Source organism: Euprymna scolopes, chromosome 10 (genome assembly GCF_053919585.1).
Source record: "Euprymna scolopes isolate OS-2025 chromosome 10, ASM5391958v1, whole genome shotgun sequence".
Taxonomy (NCBI): Eukaryota; Metazoa; Mollusca; class Cephalopoda; order Sepiida; family Sepiolidae; genus Euprymna; species Euprymna scolopes.
In genome coordinates this window covers 135,819,070-135,845,400 of record NC_136491.1, presented here as the reverse complement: position 1 = coordinate 135,845,400, position 26,331 = coordinate 135,819,070, and the positions used below count along the sequence as shown (strand labels likewise).

The following is a 26,331-nucleotide window of genomic DNA, read 5'->3' as shown; positions in this document are numbered from 1 at the left end:
TAATAAAGGTATACAAACAGTTATTTGGGGGATAGAGGGGACTCTTTATACCAAGGTATTTCAAAGTCCAATGCTTCTCATCAGAAGAGTAGAGAAGATGTTAGGTAGAACCATTCTATATTCATCAATATATAGTGTTTGTGACTTCATTTTTCCACTCTTATTGTTTTCTATATAAGCTCCAATAAAATTTCTTGAGCTTTATCTTACCCGATAAGTCTCTTCTTATAGAATTGAATTTACTCTATTCTCCTAACTCTCTAAGCTATATATATATATATATATATATATATATATATATATAGCATAACTACTTAATTTACTCACATAAAATTAATATACGAAAGTATAGATTTATGCGTAAACTTTAAGTATTTACTTCAAAAGTGCTCAATACGTAGGTAGAGCTAGTTAGTAAGTTATAAGATGTATATGGCGATTAAACTACACTGAATATTCCGCGTTTCATCCACTCTAGGATTCTTCAGGCTTATGTGCATAAGCCTGAAGAATCCTAGAGTGGATGAAACGCGGAATATTCAGTGTAGTTTAATCGCAATATACATTTTATAACTTACTATATATATATATATATATATACACACACAAGATTTTTTTTCAAAAGAAGTCATTCTCTTGCATGATTAGTTATGCCATGTCCTGCAACATTGGTTCAAGTCATTTTTAACATTTGTGATCTTTTCTTTTGTCAAACTTGATTTAATTTTTAACATTTTTTTTCTTTTTGAATAAAGATTAAATAATGAATCAAAACTGTGGGAAGACTTGAAGATAAAAACCAAAAAGATGGTTGAAGAATCCGAAGTGTAAGTCACTGATTTTTTAATATAAAAAAAAAAGCATATTTATATGTAATTATATGTAATAAATGTAAATGTAAAAATAAATATGCAAAGATTTGTAATTTAAATGCGATTTTTTGTTGTCTGCTTTTATTTATATGCTACGTCACTTCACCACCTGATATCCTACATTGCTAACAAACACTTACATATGAAATTTTACACATTTAAATGTTGACAGATGTAAATGGACATGTAATGCCATATGAAAGAACATAAAATATACATACTGTATATTTCGGCGACCATCAAATAAGATGAGGTACAAAATTGGAGTAAATTCTAATAAGTTTATCATAGATCGGTTGTATAAGACGACTGCTAAATCACGAAATCATGTTTGTTTAGTCTAGGTTAGAGATTGGAACACCCGGTATTTTATAAAATATTGTTTTTAAAGATGTTTTCTTTTAACTTTAAGGATCGTCTTAAATGCCAAAATGTGTGATAGTTATTTCTCATCGTTCAAGGCAGGGAACTTTACCAGGTACTGTCGGTTACAAATCTCTGTAAAGGCTTCTTCATATTAGGAGCCATATGGAATTACATCCAAACATGGTGAACTCAAATCTCTTTCTCTCTCTCTTTCTTATCGGATCTAACCAGCGCTAATAATCTGTAGAATTATGATGACTGTTGAGTGTTGAGACATTTGAGTCGACCATGCATACATATCTGACTTGAATAAGGGAAGAGTCACGAGAGTTCAAAGTTAAACACCAACATGTTATGGATCAAATAAGTTTCAAGAACCTCAAGTCATTTCTTTTATTTTGCTTACTTTCTGGAGTCCTTGAAACCTAATTGATCTCATCTTAAATATTTTTTCTGAATACCTTTTTCTACATAACAGTTAAAACAATAATAATGTTCATTATCTACATTTTGCGTTTTAATAATAATAGTTGATTTTCCTAAATCAACTTTCAGCAAGCAACCCGATATTGCCCCAACATAATCTAATATTTGGACAGGAAAGCCAATAACATGCAAGTTTATTAACAATTCTATGAAAATAATGCCCATTTTATTTTAAATATAGAACTGACCCAAATAAGAGAAATTAATAAATACTTAGAAAGTAATATGATGTTACATAGTGCAATACAAATAATAAAACCACATTGTAAGCGACAATCTTTAATTTACTCCGTCAGTCCATGACCAGAAAATGTTCTTTTTCTACCATATTTATTTCAAATGTTTCGTTTTTTCGCTGACTTTTTTTTTCAGTAAAAAGACTACTGCACGTTGAAATTACTACGCGTTTCTTTCTAACACCATTACAAAAATGATCAGATATTATTATAGTAATATTTGGAAACAACGCTAGATCAAAGGGAGGTCACTCTCATATAGTTGGCCGTGGATATGACCTTAAACTATATCTGATGGTGAGGCCCCAGCTTGCGGCCTTTGGGAAGTGTGGAGTCACCCCTTAATTGCCATTGCTCCCAGGTCCACTCTGACCCTGAGTGGTACTCGTAGTACCTGTTACAGTCCCAACTATGGGTTAAATAGAAACTGACTTGAAAAAAACAAATATATTCTATTAAAAACTTTTTCTTCAAAATCACTCGATTCGGCATTAAATAATCTGAAAAGGGTTGATATGCCGGAAAACAAAAACAACCAACCAACTCATATTGTCCAGGGTTGCTAGATTGGTCTTTGTAAAGCCAAATTTTACAAACATTTTAAGCAGTTTTGCCTTTAAAAATTGTATTAAGCCTTTTTCAAAGTGTAACGTACGGACTAATTAAGGAAAGAACAAGCAGAATATTGGATAAGCTATTATGATGATGTTAAATTTGTAACATCTTTAAATTTTATTCTTAATAAACACTGTTTATTACATAATAAAACATGCCTTCCTTTACCCTAACCCTAAGTCTGTATGGCAACAAATTAATATTGTAAAATAATCTTGAAAAATCATAAAACAAATTAATATTTACAAATTAAAAAAACATAAAAAAAAAAAGATAAAAAAGAAATCCACAAAAAGCAAACAACAAATTAATATTGTGGATTAATTTTCCTGGTCACTGATTGGAAAACCTCACAAAATTAATTGTTAAAATTTGACAGCCATTTTTGGCGCTTACTGTTTCAATATAACTACATTATTCAGGGCTCTACATTGCGAGTCAAACAGTCGCATTTGGGGGTGATTTTTCAAAGTGGCGACTAGAATTAATGAAACGCTTATCTTTTGGCGTTTGTATTTCTTTCACTGACAATCTTCCAAAGCTCATTAGTGAGTGAAAAATATCTTTTCAACTTTTTTTATTTTTTTTTAATAAAACAAAGTTAAATTATTTAAACAATAAAAGTTTAATAGAACAATATACATATTTTTAAAGGAAGGCTGTTTAAAAAAAGATCTGAAGAAATTAGAATGTTTATACCTTCAAGTATTAACATAAAATTTGTTGTATATTTAGAATTACATCGATAAAAAAATACAGAAAAATCTTTATGATTTACATATTTGTCCCAAAATGAAGACATCATATTCCAAAAATGATGTGGGGTTAGCTTGTAACTTTTCTATTTGGCTAGTAAACGAAAATATTTAGTTGTTCAAGGTCAACTAAAGATAAATTTGTTCATAGAGCCCTGTTCTTAGAAGTTATGTAGAAGAATACAGAAATATTTGTTTCTTATGAAAAGTTTTAGTTCTTAATCAGAATTCAACCTAATCAAAAAAACAAAACTACCGAAAAAAATCTTTATGATGTATGTGTCTGTCACAGAGCAAAAATTTCATATTCCAAAAATCATATGAATTAATCAAGTATTATTTTGTATAGAAAATAATTTTTTTTTCATGATATTTCAGGATTAATAGTATTTTATATCCATTACAAGATTGATTTTAAAATCGTGGTGCTTCAACTGGAATTGTCTCCCTTGATTAAATATGGCTAATCAAGGCACAAACGTCTTGCTTCTTCTTAAAATTTGCTTTTCTTAATTAAAAAAAAAACAAACTATTTCATTAATTTATATGATTTTTGGAATATGACATTTACATTCTGTGACAGACATGCACATCATAAAGATTTTTCTGTATTTTTATTTTTTTTTTAATTAGGTTGAATTCTGAACTTGCATGAAGTTTTTACATCTTTGTTTCTTAGGATTGTTTTGCGTCAATTATGACCTTTTGTTTTTGTCTTTCTACAGTAAAGATGTGAAGAAAATGATAATGTATGATGGCTTCCCTCACCAGATTTTGAACAATGCTGAGTCTTATATGCCGACAACACAAACAGACCATAACAGCATCAGAAAAACCTGTCTAGAAAGTCTCCTTCGAGCCAACACTAGTGTAAGTCTCTTTCTATTTATTTATTTTTTTGGCACTTGCACAGTTTAATCAAGACATTAAAAAAATGAAAATATTGAAAAAAGGTTATATTGTACGTATCCGTTTTGGACTGAAGATCTCCAGAAAAAAAAATTTCACTTAATTTGATTGAGTAGTTTTTTTTTGTTTTTTTTTTTTACAGTGGAAAAACACATTTTTATGACAGCATGTTGAAGATAGAAAATTTTTTGAACACGCCACAGGGAGATAACTCAGTTTAAAGCCCCGACACTCCCTCCCCATCTTTAATACTAGCTTTTCTTCCTAAAAATCGAACCTTTTCCTCTGTATCATAACAAATTGTTTTTTCACTTTAAAAAAAAAAAAAATTACTTGATGAAATAAGTGAAAATTTTTTTTGGAGAACTTCATTCCATAACGGATATGTACAATTTAAACTTTTTCAGTATTTTCATTTTTTAATATCTTGATTAAACTGCACAAGTACCATTTTTTTTTTTTAACAAAAGAATCACCACTTATTTATTTTGCGGACTGTTATCCTCATCTTCATAGTTGTTGTTGTTTCACCACATTTTGGCCAACTTATCCTCTGGCCTTCTTCAGGTGGTTAACCGCGATGGGATAGGAATGCCGAGTCTTTTAACTGTATCTCCAGTAATTAGAGAAATAAGAGAAACAAAAGGAAGCACAAGCATAAACACATTCTATAGAACTTGAATGTCTACTAAACACTATCCTCAAGTGTCTAAGGCAGTGGTTCCCAACCTTTTTTACATGACGGCACACTACTGAATTTAAAAAAAAATTTTTTGCAGCACACCTATCAAAAAAAATATTTCCTACTCATAAAGCCTTTTTGAAATAAAAAAAATAAGATAGAGATGATTTAATGAGAATTATGATCACGTAAATCAACATTTCCTGTATTCAATATCTGCTATTGCTTTTTGCTGTCAAAATTCGTGTTACAAGAAAAGGTCCCCTTTGCCTGTAAGTAAGAAAAACATTAGATGAGTAAAAATGAGGTAAAATAGACTGAGATTCGAACTTTGTAAGCAAGGTTCAAAAATCGGGTCAGAGATGGAATGTAGAATTTTGCATTGTTCAAATTAATATAAAATAGTAGAAATGTTTGAGTAAAAGGAATTTTGATTGTTCAATTCTTTTTTATGAAAACTGAATTAAAATAAGGTCAGAGAGAAGAACGAACAATAGCAAATTTAAATATGTTGAAATATAAGTTAGTTCGAAAAATAGATTAGTAAGAATTCTTTGTCTGCAGACATGTGCGAACCATGCATGTTCAGGCCACGTGGGTCGATCACGTCATGGCAGAAAATGAATACTCAATATAGTTTGCTGGTTTTAGTGAGATTGGGAGACGGACAGACAGAGTTGGAGACAGGAGGCAGTCGAGCAGGGTCGGTTGGAAAGGGTCCCTTTGGAAGAAAGGGAGAAAGTTTTAATCATGTAATCGACTTTGAATTCCTGGATGTCATCATCATTTCGACCGGTCGAATGGAATAAAAGAACTTCATATTTTTGTAACTTCCGTCTTCATGTCTTCTTTCTACTAAATGGGAGTTAATGTGAAATAATCTTTGTATGAACCTTGTGTCCACTAATCGTTATAATGAACTTTGTGTATAGACCATCTAAGTAATGTGTCCCCCTCTCTATCATAAGTAATGGCAGTCCCCTCCTGTGTCATAAGAACTGATAACCCTCCTCTGTAAATATCTGTTATAAGATCTACAGGCTGTAAAATGTATACATGTCTCTTCTTCCCCTCATCAATATCTACTCCGTCTCTCTCTAAAAAGACCCCACCTATGCAACATTGGGTCTGAATTATTCAACTCTGATGCTGATTCTCGATAGTTTGAAAAACTCCTGATATTCTGAGCAATCGTCCCATCACTACTATAAGCCATAAAAAAAAAGCTTACCAATTAGTATGCGTGAAACGTTTAGGTTCCAGAAATTTGTAGAATTTGAATTTAATGATGACATCATCATTAAAAAATTAAATGTCTTTGTTAAACAAAATGAAATTAAATGGCTTCTAGCAATTATTTCTTTGCAGAACACCAATAATCATTCCACGGCACATTTGTGTACCGCGGCACAGTGGTTGGGAAGCATTGGTCTAAGGTCTCTCTGTACAAGGGGTTTGTCAGGACAACCTGGGATGAAGATACTTTTCCAGACAAGTAATTCCTGGCCAAATATTCAAAATCATATAGTATTCACAGCCCAAATAAGATCTCTGTGGTAATACTAACCCACTCTAGCTTTTATGAGGAATGGTGTACCTTCTCCAAGTGATGTTACCTCATGTAATAATGCAAGTTTAGATACCAATATCATCTACTGAATTGTTGTGTCGCAATAGTGAACATATCCAAAAATTATGAAAAACAATTTTGTAGAAAATTAATTAATAAAAGCAGTTTTTGAAGACAATTAGCGAAAATTATATTTTGCTAAATCGGCTGCAGATTTTCAATTTTCAGAAAAGATTTACCTCCCTTTTATTATTCAATTGATAGTGCAGGAACTATTAAATTGGAGACTCTTGTTTGGTTCTTGTTTAAAAGGAGAGGCTAGTAATGGATGCATCAGTCCAGATGTAGCAACAATACTTCATGCTATAACAACAATACTGCATACATGGATGAATGATGACTTTGTAACGATACAAGATACTCTCGGGTGTGTATAATCTAGCACAATAGAGGGAACATCTTCTTTGCAGCAGCTTTCATAATGTTCTTAATGTATTTGTTCCAGTTCCAGTTGCCTGTGAATGTTAAGCTAAGGAGTTTGAAGAAAGAACTCTCAGGTAGATTGATTTTAGTCATGACTATCATTGGTTGGGAAGGCAGCTTAGTCTTAGTAGTGTTAAATGTTACCATCCATTTGCGACCCCTGTCCACTTCGGACTGAAGGTCGCTTTGTAAGGATTCTGCCATTTCCTTAGATATGTGTATATCTGTTTTTCCCTCGTGCCTATTATAGAGCGTTGCATCATTGGCAAACATACTCATCCCAGACACTGGTGCTACCAGATCAGGCTGCCCTGTGGCTTCCGGAGACGAAATGCACCTACATTGACGTTTTTTTGTTTTCTGATCTTTTTTGTAAAACTTAATTATGTTCTGCAAAACCAAAAACAAAAACAACAGCCTATTCCCCCCCCCCTTTTTATTTTATTTTTTCCTACCTTACTCCCGGTCCTGGATATGACCTTAAACTACATCCGATGGTGAGGTCCAGCTTACGGGCTTGGGGAGTGTGGAGCCACCTCTTAATTGCCATTGCTCCCAGGTCCACCCTGACCCGGAGTGGTAGTACCTGTTAGGGTCCCAACTATGGGTTAAATAGAAACAGATTTTAAAAAGGAAAAGAAACAACAAAAAAAGAAAGAAAAAGAAAACAAATATATTCTATTAAATTATCTATTTATTTATTTATTTTTTTGCCCTGTCGGTAGGGCATGAGAACAAACCGACTGTCCCCCTGCAGAGGGTAAAAATCCCTCAATGGGGCAACCAGTTAGCCGTGGGTTGCTACCCGTAAAGTCTTAGGACGTGATCCTGGTGATTGAGCGAACCTAAACCAGGATACATAGAAGTTTAGGCACCGCAACACATTACTTTGGCCCTTACTTCGATTAGACGGGCGGTCGGAGAGGCCCGATCCGACCAATCGGCCAGTCACGCCAAGCCCCACCATATATTGCCCATTCCAAAAACCCACTACTAATACAACACATCCCCCCTCTCCCACAAATAACCCTACTCCCTAATATATGATGGAAAGCGGTGGCTGAGGGTCAATCGATTAGGTGTGAATATCGATGACGAGGCTGTAAACCCCTCAGGATTGCTACAGATCCCATAGCAATATCAAGAGAGAACAGATAATCATTATGATACCACCAAAGTCGGTTATATCATTATTGTATCCCTGTAGAGGCTGGGCGAATGGGTTTCCCCCCAGGCTCTTCCCAAATAGGACTCCGAGGTGGGTGGGGAACAAAGATGACGAAAAAAGAAAACAAAATATATGGCTTATTCCTCCCAAAAACCACCCAACCACCCAAAGAGAACCCACTCTGATGTCTCTGACATCAGTAGCTCTGACAAAGAGACGATAAAACCAAGGAACTCAACATTCGTAGTAATAGAATCAATGGAGGAAACTCCTTTGAGCAAACTATCACCTTTTAAAATTGAAAAAAATCTTAAAACTCTAAAACCAAAGTCTATTAAAAAACAATTTAACGGCAGCCTACTAATAGAAACCCATAACGAAGAACAAACTAAAGAAATATTGAAACTAAAATTATTTGAAAACATCAAAGTCAAATGCTACAGACATCCAACCCTAAATACCTGGAAAGGAGTAGTGAAAAGCCACGAACTTGCACTTTGTCCCTTGGAGGAAATCCGGACAAACTTACAGAAACAGAATGTGTTAGATGTTCGCAGAGTTCAAATTAAAAAAAACGGTGAGAAAATCGATACGAATACATATATACTAACTTTCGATTCCCTCACCATACCCAAAGAAGTGAAAGTCGGATATATGAAAATAAATGTAGAAATTTATATTCCAAACCCCCTCCAATGCTTCAAGTGCCAGAAGTTTGGACACCATCAAGATCGGTGCACACGATTACCAGTGTGTGGAAGATGTGGAGAAAGTGGCCCACACATTGACTGCAGAAAAGATTTCAAGTGTGCCAACTGCCTGGGAAACCATGGCGCTGGCGCTGGCTCTAGATATTGCAAAATATGGAAAAGAGAAAAAGAAGTGACCAAACTAAAACATATAAAGAATATATCCTACCCAGAGGCCAGGAAAATCATCGAAACTAAAACATATGCAGATGCAACAAAAAAAACTAATCCAATCAACAATCAAAATGGTCATATACATGTAACGGATACAACTGACAAGAAAATTGATGTCCTAAGCAAACTAATAAAGGAAATGAAAGAACTATTAGAAGAAATGAGGAAAATGAATAGTGCAATGTCTGCAACCAATCCAAGGATAATATTAAGTAAAGATACTACTGAACCACAAAAAGAAACAAAACCACAAACCATTTCTACAAAAACAACCGAACAACCATCAAACACATCACAAGCCAGAAAAGAATCAAAAATCCCCCCAGACAAAAAAAAAAACAAACAAAAACAGGAAAAGAAAGATCCCGATCTATATCTCGAACAGGGACTCCGACAGAAAATAGATTTGAGGGATTGGAGACGATGGAAGTTGAACACAATTCCAAATGATGAACAAAATATTACAATGGAATATCAGAGGGATAAAAGCAAACCAAAATGAACTCACATTATTAATAACAAATATGAACCCAACACTTGTCTGTCTACAGGAGACCTTTCTGAAAGAAAATAATACCATCAACATAAAGCACTACACATCTTACAACTACATAAATAAAGATACGGACAGAGCTTCTGGAGGCACATCAATACTTATGAAGAATGAAGTCCCTCAAAGACAAATAAATATAAACACAAACTTGCAAGCAATTGCAGTTTCAGTGACTCTACATAGAACTATAACACTTTGCTCAATATACATCCCTCCAAAAGATACAATCAACGAAACTGAGATAACTCAATTAATAAAACAACTCCCTAAACCCTTTTTTCTACTAGGAGATCTCAACAGTCCCAATGTAATATGGGGAAGTAAAGAAACAAATAAAAAAGGAAAAGAAATAGAAAACATAATAAATAAAAATAATCTATGCCTCCTTAATAATCAAAACTACACCTATATGTACCCAGCAACAGGTACTTTCACCGCCATTGACCTTACCTTATGTGATCCTTCCATATATATGGACTATGACTGGAAAGTACACAATGACACCTGTGGGAGTGATCATTTCCCAATCATCCTGGAAAGTCTAAGTACTAGCACTGAACAAAAAACACCCAAATGGAACCTACATAAAGCGGATTGGGAAGATTTCCAGGAACAGTGCAAAAACCAATTAATTATCGAAAAGAATGATGAAGATGACCATTTGAACTACTTCATTAAAACACTCACAAACATAGCAAATAATACCATACCGAAAACAACCAAAACCAACAATCACAACAAACCTTGGTTCACAAAAGAATGCAGAAAAGCCATCAGAGCTCGACGAGCTGCCTTGAGAAAATTCGAAAAGTATCCAACAAGCGAAAATCTGGATTTCTTCAAAAACAACAGAGCAAAAGCCAGACGAATCATAAAGGAATCCAAAAGAACAACCTGGAGAAATTATATATCCAAAATTAATGTGAATACCAAGGCGAAAACAGTTTGGAACATGATGAGGAAAATAGAAGGAAAGTGTAGTAGTACACCAATATCCCACATCTCTAAAGGCAACAAAATATACACCGATCAAAAAGACATTTCCAATAACCTGGCAGATAATTTATCAAAAATTTCATCATGTGACAGACAAACAGAGAAATTCAAAAAGATTAGAGAAAAGGAAGAGAAAAAGAAAATTCTATTTAAATCACAAAATACTGAAAAATACAACCAACCTCTTACCTTGCCTGAATTAAAAGAATCGCTAACCAAATCCCATGACACAGCTACAGGGCCCGATGAAATTCCATATGAAATCCTCAAAAAACTTCCAGAAGCCTCAATGAAATACCTACTTGAAATTTTCAATATTATATGGTCCAGTGGAAACGTACCCGAGACCTGGAAAGAGGCCACAATAATACCAATCCCCAAATCTGAAAACTCAAACATCCAATCCCAATCAAGTAACGTCTCAGATCCATTGAATTTCAGGTCAATAGCTCTAACAAGCTGCATTTGTAAGACCATGGAAAGGATTATAAACAAAAGACTAATCTGGTTCCTGGAAACAGAGAATCTTATTACAGAATTTCAAACAGGATTCAGGAAAAACCGAAGTTCAATAGACCACATAGTCAGACTTGAAACCTTCATCAGAGAAGCCTTTGTAAGGAAAGAACATTTAACAGCAGTGTTTTTTGACATGGAAAAAGCCTACGATACTGTGTGGAAGTACGGTGTTACAAGGGATCTGAAGGCGCTTGGACTAAAAGGCAGAATGCCAATTTTTATTGAAAATTTTTTAAAAAATAGACGGTTCAGAATAAAGGTTGGCACAGCTCTCTCGGACTTGAAAGAACAAGAGAATGGAGTACCTCAAGGGAGTATACTGTCAGTGACCCTGTTCAGTATCCGAATTAACAACATTGTAAAAAACCTTAACCCTGGGGTAGATTGCTCCCTATATGTGGATGACTTCCTAATATGCTGTAGATCTAGATATATATCTATAATAGAAAGGAAGCTTCAATTGTGCTTAAACAAAGTAATGAGATGGACGGAAGAGAATGGATTTAGATTCTCCAAAAGAAAAACGAAATGCATGCATTTCTGCAAACTAAAGAACATGCATAATGATCCTGTCCTAACCATGGAAGGAATGCCCATACCAGTTACTGACCAGTACAAATTCTTAGGGATTTTATTTGACAAAAAGTTAACATTCATCCCACACATAAACTATCTGAAAAAAAAATGTAACAAAGCTGTAAATCTTTTGAGAGTGGTAGCACATACCGATTGGGGTGCAGACAGGGAAACACTCCTTAAACTTTACAGAGCACTAGTCCGCTCAAAGCTAGACTACGGTTGTTTCATATATGGATCAACCCGAACATCATATATAAAAAGCCTAGACCCTATTCACCATACTGGCCTAAGATTGGCCCTAGGAGCATACAGAACCTCCCCCGTGAACAGTCTATACACGGAAGCACACGAACCCCCACTAGATCTAAGGCGAGAAAAGTTAGCCCTTCAATATTTACTGAAACTGAAGTCTTGCCCAAACAACCCTGCATACCAATGTACCTTCTATCCTAAATATGAAGAACTCTTTAACATGAGAAGAAAAACTATCAAAACGTTTGGGCTCCGAATGAAGGAAAGCATTGAAGAATCGAAAATTCCAATCTCCAGCATTCACAACTTCATACTGCCTAAAACACCCCCATGGACCATGAAACAAGTTGAAATAAAACTCAACCTAAACAAAAAGTCCAAATCTACCACAAACCCTATTGAATACCACGACGAACTTCAACATTTAAAATTACAATATTCAGACTACACCTTTATCTACACAGACGGGTCTAAAAGCAACAATCATACTGGATGTGCAGCAACGTACCATAAAACCACAATGAAGAGAAATCTTCAAAATGAAGCATCTATATTCACTGCAGAGACTATAGCTATCGATCTAGCACTCAACATAATTTCAGAGGAAACCACCAAAAACTTCATCATTCTCACAGATTCTCTATCAGTCCTATTATCTATACAAAATCAAAAACAAGAAAATCCACTAACAACAAAATTAATGGAAAAAATCAATATCCTTTCAACTACTAAAAACATTATTCTTGTCTGGATCCCCAGCCATGTGGGGATCAAAGGCAATGACAGGGCAGATACAGCTGCAAAAAGATCTTCTCACCTTCCAACTGACAATTTTAAGATTCCACATACTGATCTTAGACCCCAGATAAAAGCATACATACAGGAAAAATGGCAACTGCGGTGGAGTCAGCAAGAGGGCAACAAATTATACTCAATCAAACCTGAACTTAAGGAACGATGTCCGGACATCAAGAGATCACGCCGAGAAGATGTGATACTGACTCGGCTGCGCATAGGGCACACCAACTTTACTCATTCTTATATACTAAATGGAGAATCTGCGCCAGAGTGCATCCCATGCCAGGAGACACTCACAGTAAAACATATCCTAGTTGGGTGTGATGACCTTGCCCCAACTAAAAAATTATATTATACAGAAAGCAATATGGAAGACCTTTTTGAAAAGATCAACTCAGCAAATATTCTAGCATACCTAAGGAAAGTAAATTTATATAAGAAAATTTAAGGAAATTTAAAGTCATCCAAATATACACATCCATGTATAAATACAACATTTAATCTCTTAGTTCAATTTTATAAAAAAAGGGAGGAAAGGCTGAAAAAGTCATTCCCCCCCTCCCAATAAAAAAAGTTAAAAAAAAAAAAAAAAGGACTCCGGCATTAAATGACCACATAGGTTGATATGCCGTAAAACCAATCAATCAATCAATCAATCAATCATCTCAGACATAATGTTATCAGAGAGGTCATTTATAAAGATAGAAGGATCGACCTCTAAGGCATTCTTGCATTAATATTATGCTGTTTGGATGCATGTCCACCAAGGACAATTTGGATTGGCCTCTTGTCTAAGAAGGATCTAATTATATTTAGTACTTGTCCACTAATACTGTATGATTTAACTTTCATTAAGAGCTCTTCATGCCAGATTTTGTCAATATATATATATATATATATATATATATATATATATATATATACTAGTATTTCAGCCTGGCGTTGCCCGGGTGTTTGGAGGTATATGCTGAGCCAAAAAAAAACAAAAACATAACAAAAACGGTCAATTTTTTAAACTTTGACCCCTATTATGACTCTTTATTATTTATGGTTTTGGGTTCAAATCGAGTTATTAAGTTAGATCCATGTCCAAGGTATCTATATCTGAAATTTCCAGTGTTTAGACCAAACATTGTGGGAGGAGTTTGGTAGAGTTCTCAAAGGTCTGGCCGAAAACCAATCACAAAGATTTTCCCAAATCTCAGTACCCTGTATATCAAATTTCGAGTCTGTAAAAGGAAAATGTACACAGACACACAGACACGTTCACTTTTATAGATATATATATATATAAAAGGCTACAGCCCTGCTGGCTTCCTCCGCCTTAACCAGTGCATGGTATATCCATGCAAAGATGACTGTAAAATATCTGCAGTAGAACGGTATTGCCTAAATCCATACTGTCGGTCAGAGAGAAAATTAGCTGTTGCAAGGTCATGGACTAGTTCTTATTTTCTGAAGGATAAAGAATTATTTTACATTTGAACAAGTGCAATTAAAAGCAAGTATTTTGTCTCGGAAAATACTGTGAAGTTTTATATTTGTTGAAAGTGTATTTAATTACTAATTCACACGTGACTTTAATTTTAAATTACAACTGCAATTGTTTTCAGATAATTTTAAAATTAGATTTTTTTTATTTTTTACAATCCTTCCTTTTTCTTGATAATACAGCGATGTTGAATTATTTTTCTGTTAACTCTATATTATTTTATATTTTTTTATACGAATCTAAAAAAAAATGAATTAAGTTGAAAATTAAATTTTTTTTTTATAGTTTTTAAGTAAATAATTTTTTCAGTTTTTTTTTTTTTTTTTTTTTGTATCCAATCTGGTCTCTTGATAAATAAAATTTTTCACAGCATTATTCATATATTTGTGAGAAATCTTTAGTTTTTGATATATGGGGCCAATAAACGTAGCAAATCCTTAGTCTCGACTGTAAATGTTTCAACTTGTTCATTTCTTTCTTTTAAAATTATTAAATTCTAGTAAAACTTTTTTGTATAAAAAGAATATTTTGAGTTTAGTATTTCTGTGAAGATTTTTATTTTGTATAATATTTTTAAAAAGTGATATTTAGCCCCGTTGCAAAATGTGTCAAGAAAGGCCAACATATTTTCATTAAAGAATTGTGTAAACTAAAACTGTTTACATATTTATTCCCAAATATTTTTCAATTTTTTTCTTCAACAAGTTTTATAACACTTACAAAATTCATTAATCAGTTTTTGGTATTCATGCAGAATACATGTTGTTCTGAAATAATAACTTTGTGATGTAGCCGGGTTGAACAAACAGTTTCTCGTCAGCCAAGAAAAAAAAAAGCTCATAACAACAAACTCGTTTAATAGAAAAATATGAAAATATTCTTTTATTTCTCACTTTGCATTGTGTGCTTCAGTCAGTAGACAGGAGGGGGGAGATCAAGTGGTGAGCAGATTTCAGTAACACAGCAGATGTGTATGCTCGTGGCTAACAGTGCACTCATACTGACTCCTCTTTCGCCTCGCTTGTTTATATCGACCTGTTCTTTCACAGAGGTTTAAACCCAGCAGCTGTGAAGTCAACTACTTGACCTATTTACTTCTGGCTACATCAGTTTTGACGGGCTTGCACTCATCACTCAGTACTTTAGTCTGCAGACCACCTGCATGTGTGTGCTTGGATGTGTACAGACTCAACATGCGACAACTTTTATTATTTAGAAATTTATTCATAACTAAATTATCCAATAGATATTTCTATGAATTTGATTTTAAAAGATGTATTTCTGCAATAATAATTTTGTGCTCAAGTTATTTCTTTTTATTTAAATTGTTTTCATTTTTAAAATTATTTATTGTTCGTTTTTGTTTTAAAAATAATATTTTTCATTCACTTTGGTTTTTAAAAATTTGTTTGATTTTAATTTGTTTAATTATTGTCTGTTTATTCCCTAAATTCTTAATTCAGTTTTTGCAGCAATGATTGTTTCCTGCTTCAAACGTACATAATTCTTGTTTTTGCTTTTTGATTTATATTGAATAAAGTTCAATTTAAGTATAAATCGAATTGTGTTCCTTATTTTCACATCTGATGAATAAAGCAACTTGTGTTCACTTAATCGTATGCATTAATATTTCCAATAAGTAATGTGGTTCGTATGACACAAGAAGGGGTTGCTTTGTCACTAAATGGACAAATGTAATTTATGTATTAAAGAATGACATTTTTTTCATTGCTGTAAATTCTTTTCTTTTTGCAGATAAATAGCTTAGAAATTACTCACAGACTTTTATCGAATGCTGCGATGGAAGTACATTCACAACTGACAGATTTACAGTCTAACTTCATAAAATGTAAGTTTGTTTTGTGTTCTTTTACAAGTTTTACCCATTGAAAGGTATATTCATACTAGTGATGGGATGTTTCCATGATTTTTCCCAATTCCATTACGATAACGAATTCTGACTTTTAAATTTCTGATTCCGATAAAATTTCAGATTCTGATTTTAAAATTCCTCATTCCAATATTTTTGAATTGAAAGTTATGTTGCATATTAGAATAGTTTTTGGTGGGTAGCTAATCTGTCTAAATCTTGAACTGTAAAGTTTTGCAGATGAAAAGCAAAATTCCTTCTTGTGTGGACATGAAAAATTATGTGTGGGAATTCTAAAAATATTTGGTATGTTTTATTGAGTGATTCCGATTTCTGGTTGGCTGTTAGCAGAGTACAGCGCCATTTGATTGGTCAGTTCCTAGCGTCAGTGTCTATAAGTAGAATCTTCCAATTTTTTTAATCATATACTTTCATTATATAAAAAATATTGCAACAGATACAACTACAGATTCCGATTTTAAAACTGCCAAATCACCTAAAAAAAAAAATCGAATTAAATTTTTATTGGTGTGTGAAATTATTGCACAATCACATTGACACACTGGTTTCCACCGAAGTTAAGCAATGATGAGCCTGGTCATTACCAGATTGCTGATTATTTGGGAAGGCTAAGTGCTTTATGTACCGCGTCAAGTCATAAGAAACTTCCAGGTTGGTATCTAGAGGCACATTAATTCATAGGAAGAGATGCACCGCTAGTCTTAGTTAAGATATGCATCTAAGAGAAAGTAACTCTGATGACGTCAGCAGCAAGATGTTGGATGGCCATGGTGGAGGATGAATCTCTAGCAGATCAACAGTTCTATGGTATAAAGAATTACGTTATTCGACTGCAGTTATGCGGATGATCTAAGGAGAACAGATAGGTGTAAACAGATGAGTCAGATGCCACTGCGCTGGCAAAGGTAATAGCAACCGACCCCATGTATTCTGCCAAGTTCAAAATCATGTGATGTCTTCAGAGGAATCAGACCAACGATGAACCGAAGTCTATGGAGAACACTAACCATGATTTTATCTATGACATGAAGATGTCACGCTACAAGAAGTGGAGTGATCTAGTGGAGAGTCCTCATCTACTGTCAAATGTATGATTGTTTTCTAAAAGTAAGGCCTCCTATTTTTTAATAAAAAAGCGTTGAAGGTGGTTGTTGTACCATTAAAACGGGCAAACTTTTGTGCTCCAAAATTTATTTTTCTACATAGTCACCATCATTCTTAATGCACTTTTATCAGGCTCTTTTGATGCCGTAGTCATAAAATTTTAGAGCGTGCTTTGTTACTCACATCTCTGGTGTCACTCTGAAATTGATGAATCCATTTCCTACCTACTGATATTGTTATATAGTCACTGTACCAAAAAGTGTATATATTGGATAGTGGGTTATCATAGCGATACACAGGAAAAAAGTGAAATCTTGCACTTAACTTTAGCAGCGAGACAATTTTTTGGTTTTGTTTTGTTTCTCCAAGAAAATAAAAAAGTTTTGGTAGGCAGGTAGGCTCGAACCCGGAGCCTTGAGGCGAATAGCCTGATAACTTCTCGACACTACAGGGGCAGCGGAAATGAGAATAGTTGAAGTTAAACGATTAAAAAGTTAACTGACAGGTGTGCGTAAGTTTAATGAGGTCAAACATCATGCCATAGGGGAATGAAATCCCGCACGTAACTTTGACTGTGAGGCAGTTTTTTTGGTTTTGTTTCCTCAAGATGTTTGGGGAAAACCAGCTCCCCATAAAAAGGGGAGTGTCCAAATGAATAGCAATTGTCTGATAAGATGAGTTTTCCCCGCATTGATCAAAACTCATTGCTTTCTGGACGTCCCTGGCGCAAATACAGAGGAAAAGACCTCGTTTCAATTAGTTTCACTTTATTTATACTAAAAAGCCAAACAAACACGTGACAGAACGGAATAGTGCGAATTTTATAGAAGTCAATCAAAATAAATCTAGACACAACGTTCCTTCGCAAATTGTAGATATTATTATCTAGGGGGTATATAAAAAGTTCTAAAACATAGTAACTCCCGGAGAACGCCGGCAAAAAAAGCCTTTACTGGACATACAATTTGCGTGCGCCGCTTTTGCCTTTTATATATATAGACTAGCGGGGTTATCCGGCATTGCCCGGGTGTTTGGAGGTGTGTGTGTGGGGGGGGGGTAAAGAATAAGTGAAGTAATAACCCTGTTTAAACATCTTAAAAAAATCGGAAAAACAAAAACCCCAAAAAATGAAAAAAAAAAAAAAAAAATGAACGTGTTCGGAAAAGCCAAAACAAAAAAAAAAACTCAGGAAAAAGCGAAAAAAAAAATGGTTAAATAACCTTGTTTCAATATTAAAAGTTTAAAAATCGAAAAAAAAAAAATATATGATAACTTAGATTGAACTTGCAATCTTAAGACAACGACGCTGTGACTTAATCCATTGTACTATGGACATGTGGGCGAATATAGGTCGGTTTTTATAATATTTAAACGAATTCAAGGTACAACGTCTTTTGCACGTGTTGACGCATGAGTAGCAGGCATCTTGTCATGAAGGACACGCGGCGATCTAAAAATCTGGAAAAAATAGCGTTTAAAAGTCGGGCAAATTAAATACACGCGCGACCCCCGTTGTTAAGTTGTACATATGATTATCTAGACAGCATATAAAAAGTATTAAGAAATAGTACCCCCCCTTCCTCGAGAATCCTGGTGCAGAAAGCCTTTTGCAGACGTACACAAAAATGCACACACACACACACACACACACACACATTTTCGCTTTTATATATATATATATATATATATATATATATATATATATATATATATGACGTGTGAACACCTTGAAAAACTTTAATGAAAGATAAACAAAAATAATTTTAGAATTTAATGTAAGATGATTTCTCATTTTGAACCATTCCCGCACTTTAGGGCAGTTAACTCATTTTTTTTTTTTATGGTAGATAAATCCTTGGCGTTTTTTTTTTTTTTCCTAAAAGGCGATTATGTTTGGTTTTAAGAGGGTCTTTGTACAATTATAAGAAGATGGGGAGGTTGCCACTCTGACTTTGGGTTAAGGAAAGAGCTAAGGAAAATTATGTATGAACATCCTGAAGACTTGATAGAAATAAAACAAAAACAATTTTAGAATTTAGAGTGGAAAAGTATCAAGTATTTTTTGTCCCACCTATTTAAATTTAAAAAAATGGAATAACATTTGCTAAAGCTGACAAATTGTTCACAAATTTTGAATGAATTTGATTGATTTTTAATTACATTTCATGTCTTTTTCTAACGTTTTTATTTCTTAACTAAGCACCTCCTACAAATATGTAAATATCGATTTTGCATTTTCGTTTTTCTTTTTTGATAATCCTGTAGATTAGTTTCCATTCGATAATAATCCACTAAAAACATTTTAAAAAAGATGAAAATTTAAAAAATATAGAAGGATTGTACCGATCGTACACGTGAACCAAAAAAATCATATTTCAGTGCACATCTTCGATTGTTCAAAGCAAAACACAATGTTTAAAAAGATTTGACCACTTTTCAAATTTTTTAAATATTTTAATAGTTGATAACAAAATAGCTCTAACTAAACATGTAAGAAATTTTTTTATAATCAGATTTTCAATTTAAAAAAAAGATTTGATCTGGAATAAAAATCAACAACAAAAAAAATTGTCTGTTTACAGTCGTGCTATTACTGTTGCTTTTGCTGCTGATGATGATGCTATTACTAATACTACAGTCTACATTCAAATTCAAAACCTGGTGCTACCAGATCAGGCTGTCTATTGGCTTCCTGAGATGAAATGCACCTACATCGATTTTCTGTTTTTATTTTCTATTCTCTTTTGTAAAACTTAATTATGTTCTGCAAAAACAAAAACAACCCCCTTCCCCTCTCCTTTCCCTTTCCTTCCCTACTCACCAACCCCGTCACCACCCCCTTTTTTTTTTCCCTGTTGGTAGGGCACTAGAATAAGCCGACTGCCCCCCTGCAGAGGGTAAAAATCCCTCAATGAGGCAACCAGTTAGCCGTGGGTTGTTACCCGTAATGCCTTAGGACGTGATCCTGGTGATTGAGCTAACCTAGACCTGGGTGCATAAAAGTCTAGACACTGCAACACATTACTTTGTCCCTTACTTCGGCTAGACGGGCGGTTGGAGAGGCCCGATCCGACTAATCGGTCAGTCACGCCAAGCCCTAGCACTTACACCCAAAGTACCAACTACCACAACAAAGAACGAAACTTAAAGGTACTCCCATCTTTTTAAAAAAAATTTTTTTTATTTTTCTTCCCCCACTATAAAAAATAGGCAAACCAAGTAAGTGCTAGAAGGTGGTGGCAAGGGTCAATCAATTGGAAAGACCAGAACTCAACACTCCATCTGAGCAAATGTATTTTTGAGGACATATTGAACAGAAAATATAGTGCTTGAGAACTCCTTACCAATAGAGTATATCCTCCACGTAGCCCCGACATGGTCAAGATGAATGGGTTTCCCCCTTACTGTGCCCCAATTTTGGACTCCGAGGTGGGTAGGGAGCGTGGTTGATGAAAAATAAATCCCAAACTCCATGGCTGATAAAAACAAATGCATCCCCCTCAAAACCCTTAAAAGAAACCATTCCTCTGACTCTGACCTCTCAAGCTCAGATGAAGAACAAAAATTCAAAACTAGAAAAACCATTCCAACTATAAACGAAGGAAACTTCCCACGATTCTTGTTTATTGAATTAATTGAAAATAAAAAAAATTGGAAATTTATCACCTTTTCTAATAGAAAAAACATTATCCACAAAAAGTAAACCAAAAATGATCAAAAAAACAAAAGATGGAAATCTACTAGTTGAGATAACCAATCTTAGAGATGCTCAATCTCTACTCAAAATGAAGAACTTCCATGAGTACAAGTGCAAAGTCTTTCCCCATAAAACACTAAACACTTCGAAAGGAACTATCGCTAGCAACTGAAGAAGAAATAAAAACCGAATTAGAAAAACAAGGAGTAACCAACCACATCCGCATAAACATAAAAAGAAACAACAAAATAATAACAACCAACACATATATATTAACGTTTAACAAATCAACAATACCTAAGGAAATAAAAATTGGTTACTTAAATGTAAAAGTAGACCAATATATCCCAGCCCCATTAAGATGTTTCCATTGCCAAAAATATGGACATCATAGAGAAGCCTGTAAAGGAATAAAAATATGGAAAATGCGGCAACAAAGAGCCTGACCACACCGAAGAAAAATGCATAAATGAGGTGAAATGTGCAAACTGCAAAGATCACCAGATTTCCTCTAAAATATGCAAAACATATAAAAAAAGAAAGAGAAATTATAGAAGTAAAGTACAAGAAAAACACAAGCTTTCCAGAAGCCAGAAAAATAGTTGAGACGTACATGAAAGACAACACATATGCTGAGACAACAAAAAAGACAACTAAACCATGCGAACATAATGAAATACATGATCAATATAGGGAGCTGATAAACAAACTGATTACATTAAATATTAAAGAATGGCCAGAATTTCAAAATAACCTAAAAGAAAAATACTCAAATCTAGGAAACAAAATAGAAATAACAAATCCAAACAAAGAAAATAATATTCCATCCACAACAGAACCATTAAAAAAATTATCACAGAAACCAAGAAAACAACCACCAGAAATTAATAAAAACATAAGCAATGATAAAACAACAAATAAAGAACGTTCCAGAAAAGAAGAAAACCAAACAATAGACACTCAAAATAGATTCCAAAGTCTAGAAAAAATGGAAACCAAAAACACCCTAGATAAAAAAAAAGAAACCAAACACAAGTAATCAAGAAGGAAAAAATGAACAAGAAGCCAAAACAGCAACATCTCAAGCAAGATCCAGATTGACGTCCAGATCCAAACAAAAAAAAAAAAAGAAAAAACCCAGCAAAACACTTCACAAAAGACACAAACTCCAACAAAAGATAAACCCTCTACTTCGTACTTCTGTACGAGCATTTACAAATCGGGGTGGGTGGGGCGGTCATTACCAAATCTTAGTGAAAACGGCATTCTATGATGTTCACATTTTTATCGCTTTATTTGCTTAAAACTCTAAAAAATGTATAATGTACGTTGTTATTTATTAATTCATTTGAAATCATATTCATTTCCAAACAAAACGGTATTTTGAAGACTTGTTTTGGTTTGTATAATATGACTATTTTAGCAGAAGCCTCTTGAAATCTGTGATTATCCAAAGCATTTTATCGTCCACATGTATTGCTACTTTTACTCTAGTTGGCAAAGATATGAACACTTCATCACACCTGGAATACTATAGCAACTTGTGTTCACTTAATCATGCAACAAGATTTTTTTTTTGGGGGGGGTAATCCGGATTACTGTTTTCATCTGTAGTGTTATTCTCACAGTGTTTTAATAACTGTAACCTCCGACCTTCTTTTGGTCTATCTTGTCAAACTCTAGCATCTTTCAGTCAAACTTAAAAAATCTGCAATGACTCGTAGCATAATGAATATAAGGTAAGATTCGGTTCTAAATGACATTCTTCTGGAGGTTGAAGGGTGGAACAAGAGTGTACTACTTCCATGGATTAAATAAAAGGTTCTGTTCAAAGTTCTGTGCAGATTCTTGAGTTTGATAGAAAGATTCCCAAGTTCAACCTGATACACCTGAAGAAGGTCAGAAGTTACATCAACAGAAACGTGAATAACATTCAAAATTTTTTTCTTACATCATTAAATATTTCAGACAAATAAAACCAATAAATTCTGTTATCAAAAAAATTTTTTGTTACATCATTAAATATTTCAGACAAATGAAACCAATAAATTCTGTTATCATAAATTTTTTTTTTTTTTACATCATTAAATATTTCAGTCAAGTGAAACCAATAAATCATAAAAAAAATTTTTTCTATTGTTTCTTGCAGATCCAACTGAGAATACATTAACACCGCGTGGATTATTGACTCGGATGCCGATAGTGAAGCTGGATGATACTGGCCCTGACAACACTTTCCAATCTTAGAACTTTTAAATTGCTATTTGGAAAGAACATTTGCTGATTTAAACTTTTGTAAATATATTCTCTGAAAAATGGTTTCAGAATACGACTCCCCCCCCCCACTAAAAAAAAAGAAAGAAATGATGATGAATGAGCCACATGAAAATGCAGGCTTTTTTAAGAGAAGAAAGTAAACAATTTTTGGTGCTTCGTCATTATAATAGCGAAATTTGAAAATCAAAATAATAAATTTCAATTAAATCAATTGTATCCACTTAATTGTCAAGTCGAAATTAGCAATGTATCCAAAAATTACAAAAAGTGATAAGATAGAAAATTATTATTGAAAATAGCTTTCAAAATAAATTTCAGATTTATACATAACTAGCGGGGGTGCCCGGTGTTGTCCGGGTGTTTGGAGCAAAAAAAAAAAAAAAAGGCAGGCAGGCTCAAACTTGTGAAGTGAAGGTGGAAAAGAAAGTGAAAGAAAAGCTGACATCTTACCGCTATGCTAAGAGGCGAGAGAAAGTGAAAGGCGTTCAAATTTAATGATTAAAAAGTTGACTTGTAGGCGCAGAAACGAACATTGGCTGCAAGCCAGTTTCTGCCGTATTTTGCTTCCCCACAATGTTGGGGAAAACCAGCCCTCCACAAAAAGGGGAGCTCTCTAAATGAATAGCAATTGTTTGATATAAAGGGTTTTCCTCACATTGATCAAAGCTGATTGCCTTCAAGACATCTCGGCCACGAAGGCCAGGCGAGTTAATTTGCTTCAATTAGTTTTGCTTTATTTATACAAAAAAGACGAACAAACATGCGAAAGAACAGAATAGAGGGAATTTTATAAAAGTCGATCAAAATAAATGTAGAGATGACGTCTGTTTGCAAATCGTAGATATTATAATCTAGGAAGTATATAAAATCGTAGATATTATAATCTAGGAAGTATATAAAATCGTAGATATTATAATCTAGGGAGTATATAAATTATAGATATTATAATCTAGGAAGTATATAAAATATCCTAAAAAATTGTAACCCTCTTGACAAAAAAAAGCCTTTCTTGGACATGCAAAAATGCGCGCCACTTTTGCTTTTTATATATATAAATTAATCAGCATCAAGTCAGGGGAAGTAACTCAGCTTTTCTTGTTACAATTAATGGTGGATATCACACAATCTTCTATTTGTCAAAGTACATATTTTATGTAATAATGCAGTAATATTTAATTAATTATGACATGACAAATAACATTGCGTTTTAGTTTAAATCGACATATAAAGTAAGTAGATACCATTGGTTTTTAATGAAAATTCATTTTTTTGGCTGTCAGATTTCGTTATAATGAAGAACACAATTTCAAATTTTTAAGATTGAATAAAATTGGATATTTTCTCGGCACTGTTTAAAGTAGAGCCAGATGAAAAAACCCACATCATAAGGGATATTTTTCCTTCAACAACTGCTTTACCATAAACATTATTTATTTTTTGTGCTTTTGTTTTCTTTTTTTTGTTTTTAAATTTTTTTTTTTTTATATTTTGAAAAATTTATTTACCATATATACTTGCGTATAAGTAGATCTTTTTTTAATTCTGTTTTTCTTTTTGTTTTTTTTCTTTTTCTTTTTTACTTTTTATTTCTCTTCTTGGTGAGAAGATTTGGAGTGAGTAAAAAAAAGAAAAACAAAAAAAAAAAAACAAATAAAAATAAAAAAGATCAACTCCTACACAAGTATATATACAGTTATTATTTTTTTGTGTGTGAATAAATTTCACAGGATTTTTATAGAAACTACTTTTTTTTTTTTTTTTATTTAGCTAAGACTGCAAGGAGGAATATCAATGTTTTATACAAGTTTAAGTTTCTCCTGTTTGAATTTTCGACTGGGCTTTAACCAAAGTAATTGTATTTATTTATTTTTAAAGGCAGGAGGGGGGGGATTATTCATGTTAAACTTTGATAACAAGTAGAATCTTTTTAAAAAGAAAAATATCTGAGGATTTGCAGTATGTAGACACGCAAAGAAAAAAACGTGAAGCAAACATTTTAGAGGATCGTTAGGAACTTTTGAGGAAATATTGAGTCATAGAAGATCATTGGCTGCTTGTTAAGATATAGTGGACAGATTGATTTTTTTTAATGTCTTTTTAAGAAAAACAGTTATTACCCAACGTAATTGTCACAACGAAAATAGTAATATATCCCCAAATTACGAAAATTCATCAAGTAACAAGTTATTTATAGTTAAAAGTAATTTTTATGGAAAATTGAGACAAATTGCAATTTTCTTATCTTCTATTGTATAAATCTCACCTATCTTTTAGTGTGTGTGTGTGTGTGTGTGTGTGTGTATGTATGTCTGTATGTCTGCCTAAAACTTGAACAGAGGCGACGGATTTTCACGAGATCGATATCATTTTTGAAGCTTGACCCTTTGTCAGAAAAATCACTCATTGGAAATGAGGACTGAGGGACAAATAAGGAGAAGCGAGAGTAACGAGAGCTGCCGATAACGCATCCACAATGCGGGGTTGTATGGGTTTATTTTTGAATCTGAAAAAAAAAAGCTGTGTTAATAGGATCTTTCCACCTGTTTCTGAATTTCCCTTGGATTTCTTGTATTTCTATTATTTCAATTTTATTTAAGAAAAAAAAAAAAACCTCCAATTATAAAAACAAAGTCTTTATCCAAGAATAATTCAACTGGGTAGTTAATCATTCTTTCTATTTAAATTACGTTTTTGATGAAATTTGAAACATTTTCGAAAGGGGAAAAAAGTTATATTTTGGCCAGTAATTGATGTATTCTCAAAATTCAAGGTACATAGAGGATTTTCTGTCGAATACAGCCCGCCATAGTATCCTGACAGAATTTGAACCTGGATTGCATGACTTTTATGGTGTCCTTTGACAGACGTGTTAACACCAGTTTGATTCTAGCAATTCGCTCATTCTTGGTGTTCTAAATGATACAGTTGGTGTGTCTCTAAACTGCACCCCACATTTAATAGCCCGTGGGGTGACAATCAAGTGAGTTGTGGCGGGGTACAGATTTTAAGACTGGTGAAGTTGTGAAAATTCTCAAACAGCCATTTCTGGGTTTTCTCAGAGGTATGACATGAAGCTGAGATCTTCCTGCAGTTATCCCCTCCACTTGG

The 26,331-nt window shown here is 33.6% G+C and overlaps 1 protein-coding gene across 2 annotated transcripts in view; it reads left to right on the top strand.

Moving 5' to 3' along the window:
* Window positions 1–23,287, top strand: part of LOC145286288 (uncharacterized) — a 60,285-nt gene extending 36,998 nt beyond the window's left edge. For both annotated transcript variants that reach the window (XM_080135148.1, XM_080135147.1), the window contains exons 7-10: window positions 756–827; window positions 4,056–4,200; window positions 16,010–16,103; window positions 23,096–23,287. In XM_080135148.1, coding sequence (XP_079991274.1) covers window positions 756–827; window positions 4,056–4,200; window positions 16,010–16,103; window positions 23,096–23,193 — 409 coding nt within the window. In that variant the 3' untranslated portion in view covers window positions 23,194–23,287. The remainder of the gene's footprint in view (window positions 1–755; window positions 828–4,055; window positions 4,201–16,009; window positions 16,104–23,095) is intronic.
* Window positions 23,288–26,331: the final 3,044 nt, after the last annotated feature.